Source organism: Neomonachus schauinslandi, chromosome 1 (assembly GCF_002201575.2).
Source record: "Neomonachus schauinslandi chromosome 1, ASM220157v2, whole genome shotgun sequence".
Lineage (NCBI taxonomy): Eukaryota > Metazoa > Chordata > Mammalia > Carnivora > Phocidae > Neomonachus > Neomonachus schauinslandi.
In genome coordinates, this window is record NC_058403.1 from 189,633,229 (window position 1) to 189,660,742 (window position 27,514).

At 38.8% G+C, this 27,514-nt stretch overlaps 1 protein-coding gene across 1 annotated transcript in view; it reads left to right on the top strand.

Moving 5' to 3' along the window:
- Positions 1 to 27,514, top strand: part of DNAH12 (dynein axonemal heavy chain 12) — a 226,315-nt gene that overhangs the window by 185,545 nt on the left and 13,256 nt on the right. Inside the window, 8 exon segments of the mRNA XM_044916801.1 lie at positions 3,229 to 3,387; positions 3,513 to 3,657; positions 18,970 to 19,120; positions 19,553 to 19,806; positions 20,005 to 20,145; positions 22,925 to 23,062; positions 26,578 to 26,811; positions 27,093 to 27,281. Of these exon segments, the coding sequence (XP_044772736.1) occupies positions 3,229 to 3,387; positions 3,513 to 3,657; positions 18,970 to 19,120; positions 19,553 to 19,806; positions 20,005 to 20,145; positions 22,925 to 23,062; positions 26,578 to 26,811; positions 27,093 to 27,281 (1,411 nt within the window).

A 27,514-nucleotide genomic window follows, 5' to 3' on the forward strand; every position in this document is an offset into this window, starting at 1 on the left:
CTCTTTTCTCTCTTCCCTTGTGGTATGATTGCTTTCTTTAGTTTTGTGTTTAGGTTCTTTTCTCATTTTCTTTGTGGTATTTACCAGGAGTTTTTTTCTTTGTGGTTACTGTGAGGTTCACATATAACATCCTGTGTTTATAATAGTTTGTTTTAAGATGAGAACAGCTTAAATTTGAACACATTCCAAACTATCTTTTTACTACACCCCCATTTTATATTTTTGAGGTCACATTTTACATATTTATATTTTATGCATCCCTTAACTATTGTAGTTTTAATTAATTTTATTACTTTTGTCTTTTAACCTTCATACTTGCTTTAGAAGTGATTGAATCTACTACCTTTACTATTTACCTTTTCCCGTGAGATTTTACTTTCGTATGTTTTATGTTATTAATTGGTGCCTTCTCTTATCAGCTCAAAAAAAGTCTCTTTAATATTTCTTGTAAGGCCAGTTTAGTGATGATAAACTTCTTTAGTTTTTGTTTATCTGGAAAATTTCCCTTTTTCCCAGCTTTATAAGGTAATTATTATGCAATTGGCTGATTGTAAGAATACAGTTAGATGATTTTTAGTACATTTATACAATTGTGCAACCATCACCAAAATCCAGTTTTATTTATTTTTTTTTTATTTTTTATTCTTATGTTAATCCCCATACATTACATCATTAGTTTTACCAAAATCCAGTTTTAGAACACTTACATCATCTCAGAGTTTCCTTGCTTGTGCCTAGTCAATTCCTATTCCTATTCCCAGCCCCAGGTAACCACTGATCTGCTTTCTGTCTCCATAACTATTCCTTTTCTAGAAATTTTATAAATGAGACATTTTAAGGCCTAGAATGTGGTCTATCTCTGCAAATATTCTATATGCCATTGAAAAGAATCTGTATTTTGCTGTTTTTGAATGGAATGTTCTATAAATGTCAAGTAGGTCAAGCTAGTCTATATACTATTATCCTAATTGATTTTCTGTGTACTTGTTCAATTGATTTTTGAGAGAGGTTTAAAATCTCTTAGCTATGGAGATTGCTTCTGACAGTTCTATCAATGTTTGTTCGTGTTTTGATGCTCTGTTATTATATGTGTAAGTGTTTAGGACTATTATGACCTCTTAATGAATTGACTTAACTTTTTTTTTTTTAATCCCTGGTCTGTCCTTTGTTCTGAAATCTATTTTGTATTATCCTATTACAGACCCCAGCTTTCTTTTGAATAGTATTAGCATGGTATATATTTTTTCATACTTTTACTTTTAACCTATTTGTATCTTTATATTTAAGCTGTATTTCTGTAGACAACATATAGTTAGGTCTTCTTTGTTTTATCCAATCTGATAATTGCTGCCTTTAGTGAAATTGTTTAGACCATTTACATTCAATGAGACAATAGAGTTATATTTAAATCTACCGTCTTACAACTTGCTTTCTGTTTTGCACATCTGTTTTTTGTTCCATTTCCTCATTTTCTTTTTCTTTGAATTGAGTATGTATTATGATTCCATTTTATCTCCTTTGTTGACTTACTAGCTGTAATTTTTTTTTGTTTTATTCTTTTTGTGGTTTCCTTGGGATTATAGTATACCTTTTCACATACCACAGTCTACCTTCAGTAAAATTATACTCCTTCATATGTATATAGTATAAGAACTTACAACAATATACTTCCATCTCTCTCCTCCCAGCCTTTGTTTTGTTATTGTCATATATTTCACTTGTACATGTTATAAATCCCATAGCACATTGTTATTCTGCTCTAGTCAGTAATCTTTTATTTTTTTTTTAAGATTTTATTTATTTGTTTGACAGAGAGAGAGAGAGAACACAAGCAGGGGGAGCGGCAGGCAGAGGGAGATGGAGAAGCAGGCTCCCTGCTGAGCAAGGAGCTCAATGAGGGGCTCGATCCCAGGACCCTGGGATCATGACCTGAGCCAAAGGCAGACGCTTAACCGACTGAGCCATCCAGGTGCCCCCAAATAGTCAGTAATCTTTTAAAGAGACTTAAATAATAAGACAAAAGTCTTTTATGTTTACCGACATAGTTACCATCTCTGGCACTCTTTATTCTTTTGTGTTGATTCAAATTTCTATCTAACTGAAACTTCCTTTAACCTTTCTTATACTATATATCTACTGGTAATGAATCCTTTCATTTTCTCTACATCTGGAAAGAAATCAGTGAATTTTTCTTTTAGATTTCATACTTTTGATCTCTAGAAGTTGCATTTGGTTATTTTTTCTGTTGCCTGTTTCTCTATTCCTTATGTTCATTTTGCTTCCTTCAGCAATGTTCATTAATTCCTTCAGCATATGTGTAATAGCTCTTCTAACATTCCTATCTTTTTGTTGTATTATCTCTATCACTTGTATGTATTTATTGACTGATTTTTTTCTCCTGGTTATGGATAGTGTGAATTTTACATAGATAAATGCTGGTTGGTTTTTTTTTTTTTTATTCCTTTAAAAAGCATTAGACTTTACTTATACAGGTACTTAAATTACTGGATTAGTTTGATGTTTTCAAGGCTTGTTTTTAAGCTTTCTTTTGGTAGTTTTAGAATAGGCTTTATTCTAAGGCTAGGTTAGCTTTGCTACTAAGGCATGATCCCTCTGATGTTGCCTCTGAATTCCTCTGGTGTTCAACAAAGATTAACTCTAGTTGGTGAGAACTCCTATCTCCAAGTTTTGTGTGAGCTCTGGTAGCTGCTCAGTTTACAGCTCCCCAGATATTCTTTGCCTGGTCTCCTGTAGTTTTACCCTATTCATATATGACTTAGCATTTAGCAATCAAATCAAGAGGATACCTATGCAGATTTCTGGACCTCTTTTCCATGCATCTCCCTCCTCTCTGGTACTCTGCCCACAAATTCTGCCACTCAGCCTTCCTTAACTCTGATCTCTGTTTATTCAACTCAGCAATACTATCAAGTTCTGATTTTGATCACCTCTCTGTTTTGTAGTCTGGAAAGTGCCTCTAGGTGGATACCTGAGACAATCATAGGGATCACCTTAATTGTCTCTCTTTTCTCAGGGACCACAGTGTTGCACTGGCTGTTGTATAATTTCCAAAAACAGTTGTTTCATTCACTTTATCTAGTTTTCCAATTGTTTATGGCAGTAGAGTAATTCTGTTCTGATTATTTTATCAAGGCTATAGAAGCAGAAATTGATTTCATTCAATTTTAAAATCAGCAATTTACAGCAATCTTTATTTTGGTTTTACAGGGCAAAGAAAGAGATTGAATACCAGGAACTCATGTTTCTTTTAACTGGAGGAGTAAGTCTTAAGAGTGCTGAGAAAAATCCTGATCCAACTTGGCTACAGGATAAAAGCTGGGAGGAAATTTGCCGTGCAAGTGAATTTCCTGCTTTCAAAGAACTCAGGTAATTATTTAAACTTGATGACAGCATTGAATAAGGATAGGTAAATTTGTAATCTCCTTGTTTAACAATCTCTTTTTAAATTAGTCTCCAATGAAATAATAACTACTAAGCTTTTTTTCCATTAGGAAGCATTTTTGTGAACATATAACTGAATGGCGGGAAATTTATGACAGCAAAGAGCCATACAATGCTAAATTTCCAGTACCAATGGATGAAAAACTAAATGAGCTACAGAAAATAATAATTCTTCGGTGCTTAAGACCTGATAAGGTAAAAAGACAAATGTGTTCTATTTGGAATCCAGTTAATTTGCCATTTAAGAATAAGTCCTGGGAATTAAAGGCACAACATAAGGAATACAGTCAATGATATTGTGAAAGCAGTGTAATGGGACAGATGGTAGCTACGCTTGTGGTGAACATAGCATAATGTAAAAACTTACTAAATCTAAGTTGTACACCTGACACTAATGTAACAATGTATGTCAACTATACTCAAAATTTTTTTTAATTTTTTTATTGTTATGTTAATCCCCATACATTACATCATTAGTTCTAGATGTAGTGTTCCATGATTCATTGTTTGTGCATAACACCCAGTGCTCCATGCAGAACGTGCCCTCCTCAGTACCCATCACCAGGCTAACCCATCCTCCCCCCGCCCCCAGAACCCTCAGTTTGTTTTTCGGAGTCCATCGTCTCTCATGGTTCGTCTATCCTCCGATTTCCCCCCCTTCATTCTTCCCCTCCTGCTATCTTCTTTTTTTTTTCCTTAACATATATTGCATTATTTGTTTCAGAGGTACAGATCTGAGATTCAACAGTCTTGCACAATTCACAGCGCTTACCAGAGCACATACCTTCCCCAGTGTCTATCACCCAGTCACCCCATCCCTCCCACCCCACCCCCCACTCCAGCAACCCTCAGTTTGTTTCCTGAGATTAAGAATTCCTCATATCAGTGAGGTCATATGATACATGTCTTTCTCTGATTGACTTATTTCACTCAGCATAATACCCTCCAGTTCCATCCATGTCGTTGCAAATGGCAAGATCTCATTCCTTTTGATGGCTGCATAATATTCCATTGTATATATATACCACATCTTCTTTATCCATTCATCTGTCGATGGACATCTTGGCTCTTTCCACAGTTTGGATATTGTGGACATTGCTGCTATAAACATCGGGGTGCACATACCCTTTCAGATTCCTGCTTTTGTATCTTTGGGGTAAATACCCAGTAGTGCAATTGCTGGATCATATGGTAGCTCTATTTTCAACTTTTTGAGGAACCTCCATACTGTTTTCCAGAGTGGCTGCACCAGCTTGCATTCCCACCAACACTGTAGGAGTGTTCCCCTTTCTCCGCATCCCCGCCAACATCTGTCATTTCCTGACTTGTTAATTTTAGCCATTCTGACTGGTGTGAGGTGATATCTCATTGAGGTTTTGACTTGGATTTCCCTGATGCCGAGCGATGTTGAGCACTTTTTCATGTGTCTGTTGGCCATTTGATTGTCTTCTTTGGAAAAATGTCTGTTTCTGTCTTCTGCCCATTTCTTGATTGGATTCTTTGTTCTTTGGGTGTTGAGTTTGATAAGTTCTTTATAGATTTTGGATACTAGCCCTTTATCTGATATGTCATTTGCAAATATCTTCTCCCATTCTGTCGGTTGTCTTTTGGTTTTGTTGACTGTTTCTTTTGCTGTGCAAAAGCTTTTTATCTTGATGAAGTCCCAATAGTTCATTTTTGCCCTTGCTTCCCTTGCCTTTGGAGGTGTTTCTAGGAAGAAGTTGCTGCAGCTGAGGTCGAAGAGGTTGCTGTCTGTGTTCTCCTCTAGGATTTTGATGGATCCTGTCTCACATTGAGGTCTTTCAACCATTTGGAGTCTATTTTTTTGTGTGGTGTAAGGAAATGGTCCCGTTTCATTCTTTTGCATGTGGCTATCCAGTTTTCCCAACACCATTTGTTGAAGAGACTGTCTTTTTTCCACTGGACATTCTTTCCTGCTTTGTCAAAGATTAGTTGACCATAGAGTTGAGGGTCCATTTCTGGGCTCTCTATTCTGTTCCATTGATCTGTGTGTCTGTTTTTGTGCCAGTACCATACTGTCTTGATGATGACAGCTTTGTAATAGAGCTGGAAGTCCGGAATTGTGATGCCGCCAGCTTTGCTTTTCTTTTTCAACATTCCTCTGGCTATGCAGGGTCTTTTCTGGTTCCATACAAATTTTAGGATTATTTGTTCCATTTCTTTGAAAAAAGTGGATGGTATTTTGATGGGGATTGCATTGAATGTGTAGATTGCTCTAGGTAGCATTGACATCTTCACAATATTTGTTCTTCCAATCCATGAGCATGGCACGTTTTTCCATTTCTTTGTGTCTTCCTCAATTTCTTTCATGAGTATTTTATAGTTTTCTGAGTACAGATCCTTTGCCTCTTTGGTTAGATTTATTCCTAGGTATCTTATGGTTTTGGGTGCAATTGTAAATGGGATCAACTCCTTAATTTCTCTTTCTTCTGTCTTGTTGTTGGTGTATAGGAATGCCACTGATTTCTGTGCATTGATTTTATATCTTGCCACTTTACTGAATTCCTGTATGAGTTCTAGCAGTTTTGGGGTGGAGTCTTTTGGGTTTTCCACATAAAGTATCCTATCATCTGCAAAGAGTGAGAGTTTGACTTCTTTGCCGATTTGGATGCCTTTTATTTCTTTTTGTTGTCTGATTGCTGTGGCTAGGACTTCTAATACTATGTTGAATAGCAGTGGTGATAGTGGACATCCTTGCCGCGTTCCTGACCTTAGGGGGAAAGCTCTCAGTTTTTCCCCATTGAGAATGATATTCGCTGTAGGTTTTTCATAGATGGCTTTTATGATATTGAGGTATGTACCCTCTATGCCTATACTCTGAAGAGTTTTGATCAAGAAAGGATGCTGTACTTTGTCAAATGCTTTTTCTGCATCTATTGAGAGGATCATATGGTTCTTGTTCTTTCTTTTGTTAATGTATTGTATCACGTTGATTGATTTGCGGATGTTGAACCAACCTTGCAGCCCAGGGATAAATCCCACTTGGTCGTGGTGAATAATCCTTTTAACGTACTGTTGGATCCTATTGGCTAGTATTTTGGTGAGAATTTTTACATCCATGTTCATCAGGGATATTGGTCTGTAATTCTCCTTTTTGATGGGGTCTTTGTCTGGTTTTGGGATCAAGGTAATGCTGGCCTCATAAAATGAGTTTGGAAGTTTTCCTTCCATTTCTATTTTTTGGAACACTTTCAGAAGAATAGGTATTAATTCTTCTTTAAATGTTTGGTAGAATTCCCCTGGGAAGCCATCTGGCCCTGGGCTTTTGTTTTTTGGGAGATTTTTGATGACTGCTTCAATTTCCTTAGTGGTTATAGGTCTGTTCAGGTTTTCTATTTCTTCCTGGGTCAGGTTTGGTAGTTGATACACCTCTAGGAATGCATCCATTTCTTCCAGGTTATCTAATTTGCTGGCATAGAGTTGCTCATAATATGTTCTTATAATTGTTTGTATTTCTTTGGTGTTGGTTGTGATCTCTCCTCTTTCATTCATGATTTTGTTGATTTGGGTCATTTCTCTTTTCTTTTTGATAAATCTGGCCAGGGGTTTATCAATCTTGTTAATTCTTTCAAAGAACCAGCTCCTAGTTTCATTGATCTGTTCTACTGTTCTTTTAGTTTCTATTTCATTGATTTCTGCTCTGATCTTTATTATTTCTCTTCTCCTGCTGGGTTTAGGCTTTACTTGCTGTTCTTTCTCCAGCTCCTTTAGGTGTAGGGTTAGGTTGTGTACTTGAGACCTTTCTTGTTTCTTGAGAAAGGCTTGTATTGCTATATACTTTCCTCTTGGGACTGCCTTTGCTGCATCCCAAATATTTTGAACAGTTGTGTTTTCATTTTTATTGGTTTCCATGAATTTTTAAAATTCTTCTTTAATTTCCTGGTTGACCCATCGTTCTTTAGTAGGATGCTCTTTAGCCTCCATGTATTTGAGTTCTTTCCGACTTTCCTCTTGTGATTGAGTTCTAGTTTCAAAGCACTGTGGTCTGAAAATAGGCAGGGAATGATCCCAATATTTTGGTACTGGTGAGACCTAATTTGTGACCTAGGATGTGATCGATTCTGGAGAATGTTCCATGGGCACTAGAGAAGAATATTCCGTTGCTTTGGGATGGAATGTTCTGAATACATCTGTGAAGTCCATTTGGTCCAGTGTGTCATTTAAAGTCTTTATTTCCTTGATCTTTTGCTTAGATGATCTGTCCATTTCAGTGAGGGGGGTGTTAAAGTCCCCCACTATTATTGTATTGTTGTCGATGTGTTTCTTTGCTTTTGTTATTAATTGCCTTATATAATTGGCTGCTCCCATGTTAGGGGCATAGATATCTACAATTGTTAGATCTTCTTGTTGGATAGACCCTTTAAGTAGGATATAGTGTCCTTCCTCATCTCTTATTACAGTCTTTAGTTTAAAATCTAATTTGTCTGATATAAGGATTGCCACCCCAGCTTTCCTTTGGTGTCCATTAGCATGGTAAATGGTTTTCCACCCCCTCACTTTCAATCTGGGGTTGTCTTTGGGTCTAAAATGAGTCTCTTGCAGACAGCATATCGATGGGTCTTGTTTTTTAATCCACTCTGATAGCCTGTGTCTTTTGATTGGGGCATTTAGCCCATTTACATTCAGGTAACTACTGAAAGATATGAATTTAGTGCCATTGTATTGCCTGTAAGGTGACTGTTACCGTATATTGTCTGTGCTCCTTTCTGGTCTATGTTGCTTTTAGGCTCTCTCTTTGCTTAGAGGACCCCTTTCAAGATTTCTTGTAGGGCTGGTTTCGTGTTTGCAAATTCCTTTAGTTTTTGTTTGTCCTGGAAGCTTTTTATCTCTCCTTCAATTTTCAATGACAGCCTAGCTGGATATAGTATTCTTGGCTGCATATTTTTCTCGTTTGGTGCTCTGAGTATATCATGCCAGTCCTTTCTGGCCTGCCAGGTCTCTGTGGATAGGTCTGTTGCCAATCTAATGTTTCTACCCTTGTAGGTTACATATCTCTTCTCCCGAGCTGCTTTCAGGATTTTCTCTTTGTCTCTGAGACTCCTAAGTTTTACTATTAGATGTTGGGGTGTTAACCTATTTTTATTGATTTTGAGAGGGGTTCTCTGTGCTTCCTGGATTTTGATGCCTATTTCCTTCCCCAAATTAGGGAAGTTCTCTGCTATAATTTGCTCCATTATACCTTCTGCCCCTCTCTCTTTCTTCTTCTTCTGGGATCCCAATTATTCTAATGTTGTTTCATCTTATGGTATCACTTATCTCTCAAATTCTGCCCTCGTGATCCAGTAGTTGTTTATCTCTCTTTTTCTCAGCTTCTTTATTTTCCATCATTTGGTCTTCTATATCACTGATTCTCTCTTCTGCCTCATTTATCCTAGCAGTTAGCGCCCCCCATATTTGATTGCACCTCATTAATAGCCTTTTTGATTTCGACTTGGTTAGATTTTAGTTCTTCTACTTCTCCAGAAAGCGTTTCTCTAATAACTTCCATGTTTTTTTCAAGCCCAGCTAGTATCTTTAAAGTGATGATTCTGAACTCTAGATCTGACATTGTACTAATGTCCGTATTGAGTAGGTCCCTGGCAGTCGGTACTACCTCTTGTTCTTTTTGTTGAGGTGATTTTTTCCATCTTGTCATTTTGTGCAGAGGAGAATAGATTAATGAGAGAATAAAATGCTAACAGGGTAACAATGTCCCCAGAAAATATACTCTAAACAAATCAGAAAAGACCTGAAGCAGTGGGAAAAGAAAGGGAAAGAGAGAAAAAAGGAAAAAAAAGAAAAAGATAAAGATAAAAACAAACAAAAACAGAACAAAACAAAAAAAAACAGAATATGATCAAATATGGTCAGGCTGGTATACAGATCACTGCCACACACATAGATTTTGGGTGTATTTTGGTCTGTTAGAAGAAAGTGCCTTCCAAAATTTTAAAGAAAGAAAAACATATATGTACAAAAATAAGGGTTGATATGATGAAGGGATGGAATATGACTGTAAAGATGGAAATTATAAAAAATTCTATAAAAGGAATTGATAAGAAGTTGTTTGAAAAAAGAAAGAAGAGGATTTAAAAAAGAAAAAAGAAAAAGGAGAGAATGTGATCAGGCAGGGGAGTAGAAAAAAACCATACACTAGAGATTTAGAGTATATTTTGATCTGTTAGAAGAAACTATCTCAAAATTTTAAAGAGAGAACAACTTATATATATATATATGCCAAAAACATGGGTAACTACTATGAAGGGATAGAATATGACCCTAAAAATGAAAAATAAAAATGTTTTTTTAAAAAAGGGATTGATAAGATGTTGTTTGAAAAAGGGAAAAAGAAAAATTCAAAAAAAAAAAAAAGACAGTTAAAAGAAAATTAACTTTGAAAGACTACAGAATCATGGTAAAAAAGCCATGGATTGTATGTGCAGTATTCCCCTAGCGCTGGAGTTCTGCCGTTCTCATTGATCGGTAAACTTGGTCTTGGCTGGCTGTTCTTGCTGATCTTCTGGGGGAGGGGCCTGTTGCCGTGGTTCCCAAATGTCTTTGCCGGAGGCGGAATTGCCCCGCCCTTGCCGGTCCAGGCTAAGTAGTCTGCTCTGGTTTGCTCTCCGGAGCTTTTGTTCCCTGCAAGATTTCCGTGCAGCTTTGGAGGCGGAGAGTGTAAATGGCGACCTCCCAATCTCTGCCTGGAGGAGCCGAGAACTCGGGCCAGCTCCTCAGAGAAAATCCGTCAGTCACTCCGGTCTCCCCGGTCTCTGGCGGCGCTCCGTGCTCACCCGGCCTGTGACCGCGCGTTTCTATCTCTGGCACCTGACCCCGTGTGGAGCCTCCAAACCCAGCAGATCCCTGTGGTGCGCTCCCGCACCTCTCCTCCCGGGGGAGGAAGGGGAGTCTCCGCAGATCTGCCGCTTGTTGGGTCCCTGCTGGAGGAGCAGTGGCCCGACTGTGCTGTGGATCACGGTTTATGGCAACCCCGAGCTGAGAGCTCATGCCTCAGCTCAGTTTCTGCAGCCGGCTTCCCTGCTCTGATTCCTGGGAGCTCTGCCGCACTCAGGCACCCCTGGTCTTTCTGTGACCCCGAGGGTCCTGAGACCACACTGTCCCACGAGGGTTCCACCCCCCACTTAGCCACCGGAGTGACATCCCTCAGCGGAGCAGACTTCTAAAAGTTCCAATTTTGTGCTCCACGGCTCTATCACTTGCCAGAAGCGGCCGACGGAGGCTACTCCCCCGCCATCTATCCTCCCAAATATCGGCTCATATTCACTTCTCCGCACGTCCTACCTTCCAGAAAGTGGTCACTTTTCTGTTCAGAGAGTTGTTTCTGTTATTTTCCTTGATGTCCTGTTGAGTTTGTAGGTGTTCAGAATGGTTTGATCCCTATCCAGCTGAATTCCTGAGACCAGAGGAAATCCAGGTCTCCTACTCCTCTGCCATCTTGCTCCGCCCCTATACTCAAATTTTTTAAAAATTAAGTTGTTTTAGGTTTAAAGTTACTGTTATTTGGTTCTTTGACCCTAATTCTAGATACTCAAACAGGTTCATTGAGCTCCTTGGATTTGTGGGTTTATAGTTCTCCTCAACTTGAGAAAAATTTTGGCCATTATTTCTTCAGATACTTTTTTTATAAGATTTTATTTATTTATTTGAGTTGGGGAGGGTTAGCTGGAGAGGGAGAGTCTCAAGCAGACTCCATGATGTAGGGCTCGATCTCATGACCTTGAGATCATGACCTGAGCCAGAACCAAGAATCTGAGACTTAATCAACAGAGCCACAGAGGCACCCCTTCTTCAAATATTTTTTTGCCACTCCACCCTATGAGTCCAAATAAATATACATTAGACTGCTTGGTATTATACCATAGATGATTGCTCTGTTAATTATTTTTAAATCTTTTGTATCACTGTGCTTCAGTTTGTATAGTTTCTATTGCTATCCTTAAGTTTACTGATTTCTTCTTTTATAGTGTCTAATCTGCTATTTTTCCTATCCAATTAATTTTTTTTTCAGGGGCTCCTGGGTGGCTCAGTCAGTTAAGCATCCGACTTGTGGTTTTGGCTCAGGTCATGGTCTCAGGGTCGTGGGATTGAGCCCCGCTTTGGACACCTCATTCAGTGTGGAGTCTGCTTGAGATTCTTTCTCTCCCTCTCCCTCTGCCTTTTGCCCCTGTTTGTACACACTCAGGCTCCCTCTCCCTCGCTCACAAATAAATTTAAAAATCTTAAAAAATATATATATTTTTTTCTTTTTCAGCTATTATATATTTCACTATTAGAAAGTTCACTTGGGGGGGCACCTGGGTGGCTCAATTGGTTAAGTGTCTGTCTTCAGTTCAGGTCATGATCCCAGGGTCCTCGGATCGAGTCCCACATTGGGCTCCCTGCTCAACAGGGAGCCTGCTTCTCCCTCTCCCTCTGCCTGCCACTCCACCTACTTGTGCTCTCTCTCTCTCTCTGTTGAATAAATAAATAAAATCTTTCTTAAAACAGTTCATTTGGTTCTTTTTTATATATTTCTTTTTTCATTCTGTTCATGTTTCCTTTAAATACTTGAACACAGTTATAACAACTGTTTTTAAACTTTGACTCCTAATTCCATCATTTCTGGATCTGTTTCTATTGACTGATTTTACTCTTGGTTATAGATTATATTTTCTTGCTTTTTGGCCTGCCCAGTAATGTTTGATTGGGTGCCAGACGTTGTTGATAATTTGATTTTGTTATGTTCCTTTAAAGGTTGTTGAGTTTTATTCTGCTAGTTCAAGGGTCAGCAAATAACACTTGTGGGCCAAATCCAGCCCATGACTTGTTTTTGTCCAGCCCATGGGAGATGATGATGGTGTTTATATTTTAAAGAATTGTTTTTATTTTTTTTATTTATTTTTAAAGATTTTATTTATTTATTTGAGAGAGAGAGAATGAGAGAGAGCATGAGAGGGAAGAGGGTCAGAGGGAGAAGGAGACTCCCTGCTGAGCAGGGAGCCCGATGTGGGACTTGATCCTGGGACTCCAGGATCATGACCTGAGCCGAAGGCAGTCACTTAACCAACTGAGCCACCCAGGCGCCCTAAAGAATTGTTTTTAAAAAGAAGGAAAAAGGGCGCCTGGGTGGCTCAGATGGTTAAGCGTCTGCCTTCGGCTCAGGTCATGATCTCAGGGTCCTGGGATCGAGTCCCGCATCAGGCTCCCTGCTCCTTGGGAGCCTCCTTCTCCCTCTGCCTTTCTCTCTCGCTCTCTCATGAATAAAAAAAAAAAAAAATCTTTAAAAAAAAAAAAAGAAGAAGGAAAAAAATATGCAGCAGAAATTGTATGTGGCCCACAACGCCTAAAGTTTTTACTATCTAGCCGTCTGTAGAAAAAGGTTACCAATCCCTTTGGCTACATAGTTACATAATTTCAGATTGTTCCTTTCAAAGATTATTTTAATATTTGTTAGCACAAATGTAGAACAGCCTTTACTCAATAGATAGTTTAGCTCCACTACTGAAGTGTGACCTTTCTGGGAACTTTACTGAATGCCCCAAGTGATCACCAAGGGCTCTCCACTGTGGCTATTGGGAACTTGAATAATTCCTAGCCTGGCATGAACTCTGGTAGCTCTGTAGATCCCCAGTTCAGAGCTCTCCAGTCACTCTTTGCTTAGTCTATGCATGCACACCTTTGTATTCAGCAAAGATTCAAGGGTACTGTTATGCAGGTTTCTTTATTTTTTCTGGGTAGTTCCCTTCTAATGTGAACTCTGCAACTTCTAGTGGCCTCCCTCCTTGAACTCTGATTTCTGTCTTCCTAAGTCGGCAACACTGTGTTGCTCTGTTTTCAATCACTTTTCCTATTCCACAGGCTGAAATGTACCTCCCAGAAGAAAGCTAAAGGGATAATAGATCTCACCTTGTGAGTTTCCTCTTTCATAGAGATCAAAATCTGGTACTACCTGTTGTCTGAATTGCCCGGTGTTTGAAAATGGTTGCTTTTTAAATTTTGTCCATTTTTAGTTGTTTATGTGAGAGTGTAAATCTGGGCCCTGTTAGCAGAAGGGTCCATATTGGTTGGAAGTAAAAGATGGTAGAAAATCTTATACATGTCACAATTTTATTAGTTTAAACATGCACAAAAATCCTTCTTTTTTGTCTTCCAAGTTTTTATTTAAATTCCAGTTAGTTAACATACAGTATAGTATTAGTTTCAGGTGTAGAATTTAGTGATTCACACTTACATACTACACCCAGTGCTCATCACAAGTGCCCTCCTTAATCCCTATCACCTATTTAACCCATTCCCCCACCCAACTCCCCTCCAGTAACCCTCAGTTTGTTCTCTGTAGTTAAGAGTCTGTTTCCTGGTTTGCGTCTCTTCCCCCCCCCCACCCTCCCCTTGTTCATCTGTCTTGTTTCTTAAATTCCACATATGAGCAAAATCATATGGTATTTGTCTTTCTCTGACTGACTTATTTCCCATAGCATAATACTCTCCAGCACCATCCATGTCATTGCAAATGGCAAGATTTCATTCTTTTTTATGGCTGACTAATATTCCACTGTATATACATACTACATCTTCTTTATCCATTCATTAGATGATGGACATTTGGGCTCTTTCCATAATTTGGCTATTGTTGATAATGCTACTATAAACATTGACGTGCATGTATTCCTTCGAATCAGTATTTTTGTATCCTTTGGGTAAATACCTAGGAGTGCCATTGCTGGATCATAGGGTAGTTCTATTTTTAACTTTTTGAGGAACCTCCATACTATTTTCCAGAGTGAACTTATAAAATCAACACTCTTGGGGCGCCTGGGTGGCTCAGTTGGTTAAGTGTCTGCCTTCGGTTTGGATCCTTATCCTAGGGTCTTGGGATCAAGACCCACATCAGGCTCCCTGCTCAGCAGGAGCCTGCTTCTCCTTCTCCTCCCTACTTGTGCTCTCTTTTGCTATCTCTGTCACTATCTGTCTCTCTTTCTCAAATAAATAAATAAAATCTTAAATAATAAAATAAAACTCAACACCCAAAAAACAAATAATCCAGTTAAAAAGTAGACAGAAGACATGAATAGACATTTTTCCAAATAAGACATACAGATGGCCAACAGACACAAAAATCTTTCTATAGGTGAAATAAACAGGCTGATACTGATTTTCACACATTCAAGAAAGGTGATTATGGTGTTACAAAAGGAAAAAAAATTTTTTTAATAGCTAATGCTTATTTTATTTTATCATAATAAATATTTAATCTTTTAACCTCCTATTAACAAGAATAATATTATTCTAGTTTCTGGGCTGATTAATTTTCACCTGAATATACCTTTCTCTTTCATTAAATGCATATGACAAGTTAGATCCTGCTTCATCTCATTAGGAGATGAATTTCCAATTATATTTTTTTATTTAATTTCAACTAGCCAACATAGTTTTTGATGTAGTGTTCAATGATTCATTAGTTGCATATAACACCCAGTGCTCATCACATCATGTGCCTTCCTAATGCCCAATACCCAGTTACCCAAAAGAAAAAATTTTAAACAGAAAACCAAAAACTATGTTCATACATGTAGTTTAAACTTTGAGAAAGTAACTTCATCCTTCTGAGCTCCATGTATAAAATGAAGGTGGTGAAAGTAATTGCAATGGTCATTTCTTCCTTCCTTTTTTCTTTTTCTGTTTTTAACATTTTATGCTTTTAGTAAAGCATCACAAGGAGCATCATCTAATGCTTCACTTAGCCTCTGAGTAGATTCAAACAGAGGTTTACATAATTATTAGACTCCTGAGTACTTCTTCTTAACTCTCCAAGACCTTCGTGCATTGTTAAAACTTACCTCATTCTTTCCTACCTGACAGTTGTGTGTATATATAGGTTCTTTTCACTAGACAGTAAGTCACTTTAAAGCCAAAACAATGCTGTATTCATTATTTTATCACCAGTAGCCTCCCTTGTTCATTGTAAACTTAGGAATGATTAGCTCTGCATCTGGGAAACACTTGCCTAATTTGCACTCCACAGAATGGCTCCCTGATGGCCAATGGAAATGTTGTTTCAATGCCAAGTATGGAGTTATTGCCTAGTCTGCCATGCTTGGGAGCCTGTGCTTAAACATTACAGGACTTACCACACTGGAATATGCAATAATTGTCTGGTTGTTTGTTAGCATCTCCCACTACACGCTGAGCTTCTGGAGGTCAGAACCCATGTCTTATTTTGCTCAATATCTCCAGGACTTAAAGCAGTGCCTGGAAGATAGTAGGACATCTCAGTAAATGTCTGTGAATTGAGTTGAATTGAATTAAACTAAGTTCAACTAAAGCCTGTGTTTGTCAGAATTCTCCAGAGAAACAGAATGAATAGGATAGGTAAGACAGATAGAGATTTACAGGAATTGGCTCACATGATTGTGGAGGCTGGCAAGTCCAAAATCTGCAGGCTGGAGACCCAGGGAAGAGGCCATATTGCAGGTCAAGTCCAAAGTCAGTGTGCTGGCAAAATTCCCTCTTCCTCAGTGGAGGTCTGTCTTTTTTTTCTCTTAAGGCCTTCAACTGATTGAATGAGGCCACTCACATTATGGCCACATCACACTTAACGTCTACTGATTTAAACGTTAATCTCATCTTTAAAATATCTTCCTAGCAACATCCAGATTAGTATTTGACCAAATATCTGGGTACTCTGTTTAGGCAAAGCTGACACCTAAAATTAACCATCACAAAACTTATCTCCAGGTCTGTTCAAGTTTCCATAATTTCTTCTCTAGAGTATCTTACGTGAAGGATCAAAATCTTACAGAGAAGTCTTATAAATTTTTCTTATATTAAATTACTGGAACAAGGTACTTTTTCTATAGAAAATTATCATACTTGATTGCAGTTACATCATGTCAGGGAACATTGCCCTGGTCTGTGCATAGAGTAAAGGGGGCAAGGTCTCTGTGTCCTCAGTATCTCCCCTTCCCTAAAATTTACATCGAAGATCTATGCTAGATACAAACTATACATGGTGTTAATGGTTAAAAAAAAAAAAGATTTCATCATTGCTCATGTGAAATTATTAAAGAAAGAAATAAAGTCTGTTATATCATGGTGAGCTCCTTTTTTGAAAACCCTTCAGTGGCCTTTCAATACCTATAGAATAATGACAGAAGTATGGCTTGGCAGTCTTGTTACTTGGCTAATCATACCTCTTTTCTGCAATTCCATTCTTATCTTCTTGAAACTTCTGGAAATTTTCACTGCTTAAACCTACAGAATTGCTCACAACTACACAAAATTTCTCCTACAGAAGATTCCATCCTTCCTTCTCTTCTAGTCCACACACTGCAGACCCATCTCTACCAGGACTGCAGAAGCCTGTGATGATCTCTCCTCCCTCCACCAAATTCCTAAAGCTTCGCTTTAGAAAGTTGTGAAGGTGATATTGAGTACCTCTTCGTACTTATTTTCTGCAGCTAATGTTGATGAGTATCATTCTTTTGCTTCAAATTAATTTTAATGTAATTTATAAAGAAGTAACATATTCCTGTGGTTCAGAACTGTTTTGTATACATGAATACGGAGAAAAGTGGACCTCCAATCTGCATCTCCCAGGCTCTCAGCATCCTTTCCCTCAGGCAACTCATGTTATCTGCTTCCTGTTACCCTTTTATGCACATATAAATATGCATACGCATTAATTCTTTTTCCATTTATTTTTAACACAAATGGTTGCATCCACTGTTTTGCATGTTATTTTTTCCCCTATCAATTTATAAAGAGCTTTCTCATTCTTTTTTTACAATTGCATGGTATTTCATTATAAGAGTATGCCATAATTTCTTTTTTTTTTTATTCAAATGGTCTTTTATTAGTATGCCATAATTTCTTTAACCATTTCCTATTGATGGACCTTTACAATATGTATATATTATCTACTATAAAAATTTTGCAATAAATAACCTTATTCAAAAGACATTTCTCACATGTGCAACTATCTCTCAGAATAAAGTCCTGGGAATAAAATTGCTGGGTCAGTGGATTTGCCCATTTGTAATTTTGATAGATACTGCCAAATCCATGAAAGTTACACTAGATGACTTTTCCACAGCAGTGTATGAGAATATCTGTTTAACCCATAGTTTTTTCCACATAGAATGTTGCCAAACTTTTGGATCTTTGGTAATCTGTTGAGGGTGTTTGAGGAATTTGGGGACCGATGAGGGTGGGGCAGACATGGACGTGAGGTGGTAGTAGGCACACAAGAGCTACACTGGATGATGCTTTAACAAGTTTGCATGTTGGAGAGAGAGAAGTCCCTCACAGCAGGAATCTCTCCAGACACTGGTTTTTGGGGGTTGAGGGTCCCACAACTCTAAAGGGGAGGAGGGCAAGGAAGAAGGGAGAAGAGGCTTATGTTGTGTCTTGGGGATGTTTCTCAGCAGCACTATGGTTTGGAGTTGCTGGATTGGAGCTCTGAAGGCCTGCACTGGCTTGGGGTCTTTATGTCCTGGTACCTATCTATAGCTAGCAGATGTTGGGTGCAAAGTAGGCAGGCTGTCAGTGGCTAAATATCTGCTTATTTGGGCTGTGTTTACAAAAATTGAATGTGCAAAAGTTTGAGTTTGGTGCCAATGGGCTTTTGAGCTAACAGGTTTCAGCGTGCTGTGAAGGAAACCCTCTAGGGGTCAATAAACAGACACTATCCTTGTCCCTTTACCTAACAATCTGACAGGTGAAAAATGGTATCTAAGTATAGTTATCATTTGTATTTTTTAAAATTATGAGTATTAGGGTAAGACTAACTGCTGTAACAAAGAGACCTAAAATACAGTAGCCTAAGTAAAAAAGAAGTGAATCTCTCTCTCGCCTAAGAGCCCAGGGCAAGTGCTTGAGGACTGGCGGGGCAGCTCTGCTTTTGAGATCATCCAGACATTCAAGTTTTTTCTCTCATGCTAGGAAAGTCCCCTAGAGTGTGGTCCTCCTCAGTGAGATTGAAGCTGGCTCATGAATACCACATCTGTTGAAGAGCAAAAGAGAGTAATGAAGGCAAACAGCTTCCTTATAAAAATACCTTCTGAAAGTACCATGTATAACTTCTACTTGCATCTCTCTGGGCCAAAACTTGGTCATGCAGCCACATCTAAGTACAAGAAAAGTTGGGAAAACTTGGGGTTGTATCACCAAAAGGAGACAAACAGGGAGACAGTTTGCAGTCTCTGCTATACTGAATGAGTTTGAGCATCTTTTCATATATTTAAGATCCATTTTTATAAATGGATTCCATGAATCATTTTCTATAAACTGTTCATTGTCTCTGCCCTTTTTTCTTTTGGATTGTTAGTCTGGTCCTATCAATTTATACACACTTCTTACATATTAGAGAAATTCATACTTTGTCTATGATATGCTGCATGCTTTTCTTGACCATTAGACTCAAATTGTACTCTGTCGGTTTTCAATAATCATCACAATTGTTATGTGAAATGAAAATTACTCTAAAGGGCATATTGTTTCTCTCTTTAACAGATAACTCCAGCTATAACAAATTATGTAACTGACAAACTAGGGAAAAAGTTTGTGGAGCCTCCACCATTTGATTTGACAAAGAGTTACTTGGACTCAAACTGTACCATCCCTTTAATTTTTGTGCTGTCTCCGGGAGCGGATCCCATGGCTAGTAAGTTTGCCTACTGAACACTTTGAAGAACCTATAAATAAACCATCTTGCTCAATGACCACTTCTTTTTTTTATTTTTTTAAGATTTTTTAAAATTTATTTATTTGAGAGAAAGAGACAGAGATCGCAAGAGAGAGCACGAGTAGGGAGGAGAGGGAGAAGCAGGCTCTCAGCTGAGCAGGGAGCCTGGCACAGGGCTCAATCCCAGGACCATGAGATATGACTTGAGCCAAAGGCAGACGCTTAACCAACTGAGCCACCCAGGCACCCCATCAATGGCCATTTCTTATATGATTGAAACTCACTTAGTAAATCTGAGATGTATAAGGAAAAGTAACTGGAATCTTCCACTGAGGTACCTGCACACTGAAACATAGGCATACTTTGTGATTTTAGAGCAAGCAGTGAAACTGGTTTTTTGTGCTCTCTTAGGCCTGCTGAAATTTGCAAATGATAAAGCTATGTCTGGAAATAAATTTCAAGCAATTTCCCTGGGACAAGGACAAGGACCAATTGCAACAACAATGATTAAAGCAGCAATAGAAGAAGGAACTTGGGTGTGCCTACAGAATTGTCACCTCGCCGTCTCCTGGATGCCCATGTTGGAAAAAATATGTGAAGATTTTACCCCTGAAGTCTGTAACTCGTCCTTTAGGCTTTGGCTCACAAGTTATCCATCTCCGAAAGTATGTTTATTTTGTATGAAGTTCAGTACATTTATTCAGTTATCTCTTACATTGTGTATTTTAATCAAGCCTTAAATGCTTGAGGTCTTAAAAATATTTCTGGAGTCCTCTTTTTTACCTATTTTTAACCCACTAGTATATGCATGTTTAGGACTCAAGCTGGTTATCTTGAGTAATGCTCTGTTTATTCTGTCTTAGTTCCCAGTAACCATCCTACAGAATGGAGTGAAAATGACTAATGAGCCTCCCACGGGTCTTCGGCTAAATCTCCTTCAATCTTATCTCACTGATCCAATTTCTGATTCTCAGTTTTTCGGTGGATGCCAGGGAAAGGAACTGGTAATGTTCAGCCTCTGGAGCTTTTCAAATGTGTTCTAACAGTGAGAAAATCTGGGACTATAAATATTTAACAATGTTAAACTTTAGGCATTCTCTAAGAAGACAGATATTGTACCTGTATTGTTCATCATTTTCTTCCCAGCAGTTCGTGCTCTGCTTCCCACAGAGTAGACATTCAATAGATATCTGTTGACTGAATGAATGTGTCTTAGTTTGTAAACCAAAATCCATTAACAAGTTTGATGAAGACCCAAGAGTAGCAATCTATTTTCATATCATGTATTCATTCTTTTTTTTTTTTAAGATTTTATTTATTTATTTATTAAACACAATGAGAGAGGGAACACAAGCAGGGGGAGCGGGAGAGGGAGAAGCAGGCTTCCCAAGGAGCAGGGAGCCCGATGCAGGGCTCGATCCCAGGACCCCAGGATCATGACTTGAGCTGAAGGCAGATGCTTAACGACTGAGCCACCCAGGTGCCCCTCATGTATTCATTCTTTCAACAAAATGTGTGTTAGGTACTCTCCTAGGTACTAGCTATAAAGCAGTGAGAATAAAATAGACCCCCTCCCCCCAAATCTGCCTTCATGGAACTTAAATTCTAGCAATACCATTTTGACATATTAATCATGCCTTTTAGTGTGCTCATGTGAAACAGTTTCGCATGTGGTACTGGGGACTTAGGAATCCTAATAAATAAATAGCACTCCTTTTTCCTGCTGGCATTCTTACCAACTAAGAAACAGGAAAAAGTATAAACATAAGGGAACCAGATTATAACTTTAATTACTGATATAGACTAGGTTGGAAGATATAGTTGATATCTGTGAACAAATGGGGCTCGTTTCACTGAATAGAATTAAACAGATTTGGGGCGCCTGGGTGGCTCAGTCGTTGAGCGTCTGCCTTCGGCTCAGGTCATGATCCCAGGGTCCTGGCATTGAGCCCTGCATCAGGCTCCCTGCTCAGCGGGAAGCCTGCTTCTCCCTCTCCCTCTGCCTGCCTCTCTGCCTACTTGTGCTCTTTATCTCTCTGTCAAATAAATAAAATCTTAAAAAAAAAAAAAGAATTAAACAGATTTATCCACCCTCAGGAACAGAGGAAAACTTTCTTCCCTAAGGAAAGCTCACTTCTAAGATGGAAAGGGAAAAGCTGAGCAAAGCATATCTGGTTAACTTTTCCCAAATTTATCAACCGGATAGATTTTTCCCTTCCCCTGCAGTGAATACAAGGATGGGGAAAATCTAGAAGTGTTACACTGAGGTCTCCTCACATGGAAGGGAACATCAGTATCAAGGGAAATTCATTCCCTGCCCTTACCCCAGCACATGCCATTTATCATATTTGCCTATTTGAGCTAGAAAAAGAATGGTAATGAAAATAAAGAATTGAATTCTTTGGAAGCCAGCTAGTTTCTCTCTGCTTAATGATAGCTTCTGTGTGCCCCTAGTTCTACACAATATATTTATTTGAAATTCTGGGAGAAAAGTAGGATATTTGGTGGTTTAGCTAGAAAGAGGGCTTACTGAAATGGGGAAGGTTACCGGTATAGTGTCTGGTCCCCATCGAGGGTTGAGCTCCTGCAAGAAATCCTAAGATTTCTCTGATACCACAGGAACGTTGTTGGCCCACAAGCACAGGGCAAAAATGTGGAGGGATTATGATCTCCTTAAGAAAACCCCATTGGGGGCGCCTGGGTGGCTCAGTTGGTTAAGCCACTGCCTTCGGCTCAGGTCATGATCCTGGAGTCCCGGGGTCGAGTCCCACATCGGGCTCCCTGCTCGGCGGGGAGTCTGCTTCTCCCTCTGACCCTCCCCCCTCTCATGTGCTTTCTCTCTCTCATTCTCTCTCTCTCAAATAAATAAATAAAATCTTTAAAAAAAAAAACCCATTGGGTGAAAATACGTGGAAAATACATGTAAATTAGGTTATTGCTCTCATTGCCAAAAGGTTTCCCTCTTTTAAATGTTTCACCACAGCTTTCACCCAGTATATTTAAAATATGCTTTAATTTATATACAACATTTCAAGAATATAGTTATTCAGTAAGGCCATGGTGTACTTGCATTTTAATGTTATAGAAATAATTTCTACATCACGTGAAGATAGTTGGATGGATTTTTACTGTATTTGGAGCTATGTTTGAAATGCTTTAATTTAAGCCATCAAGGTAGCATACTTGAAACTTCCTTGGGGGGGGGCGCGGTCCTCAAAGAGATGGGTGGTCATCCTCCAGAGCATTGCCACAGACTCAGTGAGAGGCCTATCCCTTCAGACATACGTGTCACACATATGAAGATACCAGGACAGAGTAAATAAACAAGGATTTCAAGAATGATCTTCAAATGGAAAGTCATAAAATCAGGAACTATATATTGGGATTTATTCCTATCATAATAATTAATTATGCTCTCACACTGTAGTTTTAAGCATATACCAGTGAGTCTACGGGATAACATTTGAAGTACTGAAGTTGTAAATATCTATGGACAACACCAAAGTATGAGTAGCCAATACTTTGGCAAATGGTAGAATTATTGCATTTTAACAAAGTTTAATATTGCAGCTTGTTTAGCTTTGGAGGTTTTAAGTAATAAGATTAATACTTTTTATAGTATGCATTGTTTTAGGTAGCATGTCTTTTTTAAATAGAAGTTGAGAGAAATATATGATCATAGAATCTTCTAATGAAAAATGAAAAAAGATTGTTGATTCCCCTGATCTTACTGATGGAAATCTGATCAGAATTTTTTCTTGTTGTGTAATTTTTATACTCAAGACATGGGAGAAGTTGCTGTTTGGAGTTTGTTTTTTTCATGCCCTTGTACAAGAGAGAAAGAAATTTGGTCCTCTTGGTTGGAATATTCCATATGGATTTAATGAATCAGACTTACGCATCAGTATTCGACAACTACAGGTAAAATTAGAAAGAAATTAACAATAATGGAGGATCACTGTGTGTCAGGCCCTAGACAACTCCCTTTGCTTAAAATAAACTTAATCCTCCCAACATCACTAGTAGGTAGGTAGATAGTAGTAAAAAATTATAACTGTGGTTTATGAAGCACTATCTCTGTGGATTTTTTCTGCTGTAAGTAATGGAAAACCTGATTGAAACTGGCTTAAACCATAATGAAGCTTACTATCTCACATAAAAAAGTAGTACAAAGGAAGGACAGACTCTGGAGTTGGTTGACTGAGCAAGTGTTGTCATCAGGGACCCTGGTTCTTTCTGTCTTTCTGCAGTGCCCTCCTCAAGTGTTGGCTTTATAGAGGTCCTTACTATACTCTCTTCCTCCACTCAGTCAAAGCTACAGTTTAGCTCTATCAGTCAAAAGAAATAGGCTGAGACGCCTGGGTGGCTCAGTCGTTAAGCGTCTGCCTTTGGCTCAGGTCATGATCCCAGGGTCCTGGGATCGAGTCCCACATCGGGCTCCTTGCTCAGTGAGGAGCCTTCTTCTCCCTCTCCCTCTGCTGCTCCCCCTGCTTGTGCTCTCTCTCTCTCTCTCTGACAAATAAATAAATAAAAATCTTAAAAAAAAAAAAAAAGAAAGAAAGAAATAGACTGCCTACTTTAAGTAGAAAAGGAATTTATTGAAAGAATATTTGGGTAGATCATAGAATCCCCAAGATGGCTGGAGAGCCAAGGCATCCAGAGTCATATCTAGAACTCACCATGTCTTGGTAAGAGCAGATCTTCAACCCTGGTTGAATATTCGACACCCCAGCTCACATAGCTGCCACACAGACTCTGGTCTACTGTAGGCCCCCTGATGTCATCAAAAAAGATTCTTTGCTATTCCTGCTTTTTTGTGCACTACACCCCAGTTCAAAGTCTAGCTCACAGGCCTAAGCTGTAATTATAAAGGAGGCTGGAAAATGAGTGTTTGGGTTTTCTAGTTTCTATAGACTCATAAAATAAGACATTTAAATAGTCAGCAGCCCCCCGGAAAAAAAAATATCTGCTATAAATTCCTACTAACTCAGACTTTGAAGTAGGCACATTATTTACATTAATTTGAAGCAACTCTATAAGGTTGGTATTATCCCTATTTTTGAGAAAACGAAAGCTAAGAAATGAGCTTGCCCATTGAGATAGGATTTGAACTCAAGTCTGTCCAACTCCAATACTTTCCCCATTATTTCTATCATATTTTACGAAATATAGTAATCCACCTGGACAACCACAGAGTATTAATGTATTTCTGCTTCTTTGCTGTGACAAGAGCCTTTGTGACATGGGACCTCATAAAGGGAAATGGGAAGGGTTGATAAAGCCCAATTAGGTGCTATTAGGTTTCACTCAGGTGGGGTTTTATAAGGCTATGAATATTTAATCATGTTTATACCATAACTGATAATTTTTATAGATACTTTTGATATTTTATCAACTCTTTTTCTTTCCTGTGAGCAAGGCAGAAACCCTAATTAGAACAAACCTGTCAATTTGAAAATCCTTGGACAACTGATGAAATTGGTGCTTATAGAATTATAATTACATGACGAAATTACATTGATTTTAAACATTTGTTTTAAGAACAATTTAGTTGATATAGCCTAAGCTTGGAGAACATTTTGCTAATATCCTCCTGCTGCAGATAACCAGTCAACCGAGAGTTCTCTTCTGGCCAGGCCCCAGGCTGCAGCCTCTGGTGTCATCAACCCTCCTAACCCCAACATTGGAGCTGGCAGGCATAGATTAAATCCTCTTTTATATCATCAAGAACTGGATACTTTAAACCGTCTTCACCTGGTCCTACCAGCAGGCTACCTCTTGCCTCCAGCGAACTTACGGCTAAGTAGTAGACAACCAAGGAATGAGTTGTTAGTCTCTGTGTCTTGCATATGCCACAAATTTAACATGAATTTCTCTTGGGGTCTCTTCCTTCAGCTTTGGGAAGGGGGGAAACCCAGTTAAACACCTTTCCCTCCCCCAGAGATAAGAAAGGGAGAAACTTTCCTCTTTCACCACAAGAGACGACCTTCCTTCTGTCTCCTGCTCATATCTCTTGACACTTCTCTTCCTCCCGAAAACAAGGGAGTCTCAAACAAAGAATGATATCTTCTTTTAACTTGGCTCTGGATAATTTGGAAATATTTTTTCTTAACTGTGCATCATTTCTGTTATAATTCCTGCACTATTAGGTAAGTTTCGGGGGCAGGAAAAGTTCTCATCCAGTAACTTATACCATCCTAATACATATACTACCAAAAATTCCTGTCTATGGGAAAAAGTAAAGGATCTGGAACTGGAAGAAACAAATTCAGGCCTTCATATCATTTCACATTTCCCAGACTCAGCTTCCTACTTGACAGTGTTATAGGGAGATAAGTAAGATAATGTAAAAGCTATGCAAATAGTAGGTTTTTTTTTTTTTTAAAGATTTTATTTATTTATTTGAAGAGAGAGACACAGCGAGAGAGGAAACACAAGCAGGGGGAGTGACAGAGGGAGAAGCAGGCTTCCCGCAGAGCAGGGAGCCCGATGCGGGGCTCGATCCCAGGACCCTGGGATCATGACCTGAGCCGAAGGCAGACGCCCAACGACTGAGCCACCCAGGCGCCCCGCAAATAGTAGTTTTTATTACTGTTTTAAATGGTGTCATATTGTGTGAACCAGGCTTTGGCACTAAAATTTGGGATTGCTTTGTTTTAATCACATTGCAAACAGTGCCCTAAGTCAGGCACCTGGTTCTCAGCCTTGGCGCGATTGGCATTTGGGGTCAGCTAGCTCCTTGCTGTGGGCAGCTGGCCTGGGCACTGTTTAGCGGCATCTAACCTTCTGCCCACTAGATGGCAGTAGCACCCCCAACCACCAATCTAAAATGTCCCCAGATATTGCCAAAGGTCTCCAGGGGACAAAATTGCCCCAATTAACAACCAGTGCCTAAAACAAGGTTTATTCAAATTCACATGAAAAGTCCTTGGTAACTTTAATGTCATCTTTTTTTGTTAAATGTTTTTCTTATTACAGAAGCAATACATGTTTATTCCCCAGCCCTAAAATTGGAAGATGCAGATAAGCAAAGTAATTTAAAATAAACACTAACAGGACTCCCGGGTGGCTCAGTCATCTGGGTAAGCATCTGACTCTTGATTTCCACTCAGGTCGTGATCTCAGGATCGTGAGATCGAGCCCCACGTCAGGCTCTGCGCTGGGCATGGAATCTGCTTAAGATTCTCTCTCTCTCCTTCTGTCCCCCCTCCCCATTCTCTCTCTCTCAAAAAAAAAAAAAAAGGTAAAATAAAATAAACACTAACAATCCCAGCCTTCCAAAGGTAAGTTGTGATGGTAGTTCGCTCAACCCCACTTTTGTGCATAGAGATGGATAGATGATTGAGAGAGAGATAGGTATTTAATGTCATTTTAAAATGGAAATGAAGTAAAAAAAACTTGAAGGTTTTTCTCATTTTATTTTTCCTTTGTTTCAGTTATTTATAAATGAATATAATACAGTTCCATTTGAAGCTATCTCCTATCTGACCGGGGAATGTAACTATGGCGGAAGGGTGACAGACGATTGGGACAGACGCCTCCTCTTAACCATGCTGGCTGACTTTTATAACCCACAAATCATCGAAAACCCTCATTACAAGTTTTCTCCCAGTGGAAACTATTTTGCACCTCCCAAAGGCACCTACGATGAGTACATTGAATTCATTAAGGTAACTGATGTCACTGAAAATAGGGTTAGATTTAAGTGTGATTTTTCTAAAAGCAAATAATGAAATGTTCCCCTGTAATGTAGAGGGCTAGACAAGTAGTATGGTTTCAGTCAACTTTCAGTATCTTTTGTTTCTGGCCATTACTGAAAATGGAAGAGTTTGATTCCTCGGTGCTTAATGTGTAGTTGATTTTTAACCCTTTTTGGTCTGCATGCTTTTACACCTTATGAATTAACGTAGCCGGTGGAAATATGATGCTTGCTTCATCTGTTTTCTGGTAGAATCTCCCATTTACTCAACACCCTGAGATATTTGGGTTACATGAAAATGTTGATATTTCCAAAGATCTGCAACAAACAAAAGTCCTCTTTGAGTCTTTGCTCCTCACCCAGGGAGGCTCCAAACAGACAGGATCCTCAGGAAGTGCTGACCAGATTCTATTAGAAATCACCAAAGATATTCTCAAGAAGGTAATGTTTAGTTTAAAATATGTTGCTTATCCTGTAAATTAAAATGGTACTGAAATGACAATCTGAAGACTCCATTTAGCAGCATTAGGACCTTGAGTGAGAAACTTTGCCTTTCTGAGCCTTAGTTCCCAAATCTGTAAAGTGGTGATCATAGTACCAACAGTATAAGGTTCTTGTGAACGTTTAAGAGGTCATGAATTTAAAGTGCTCTGCATGATGCCTGGCACAATGTA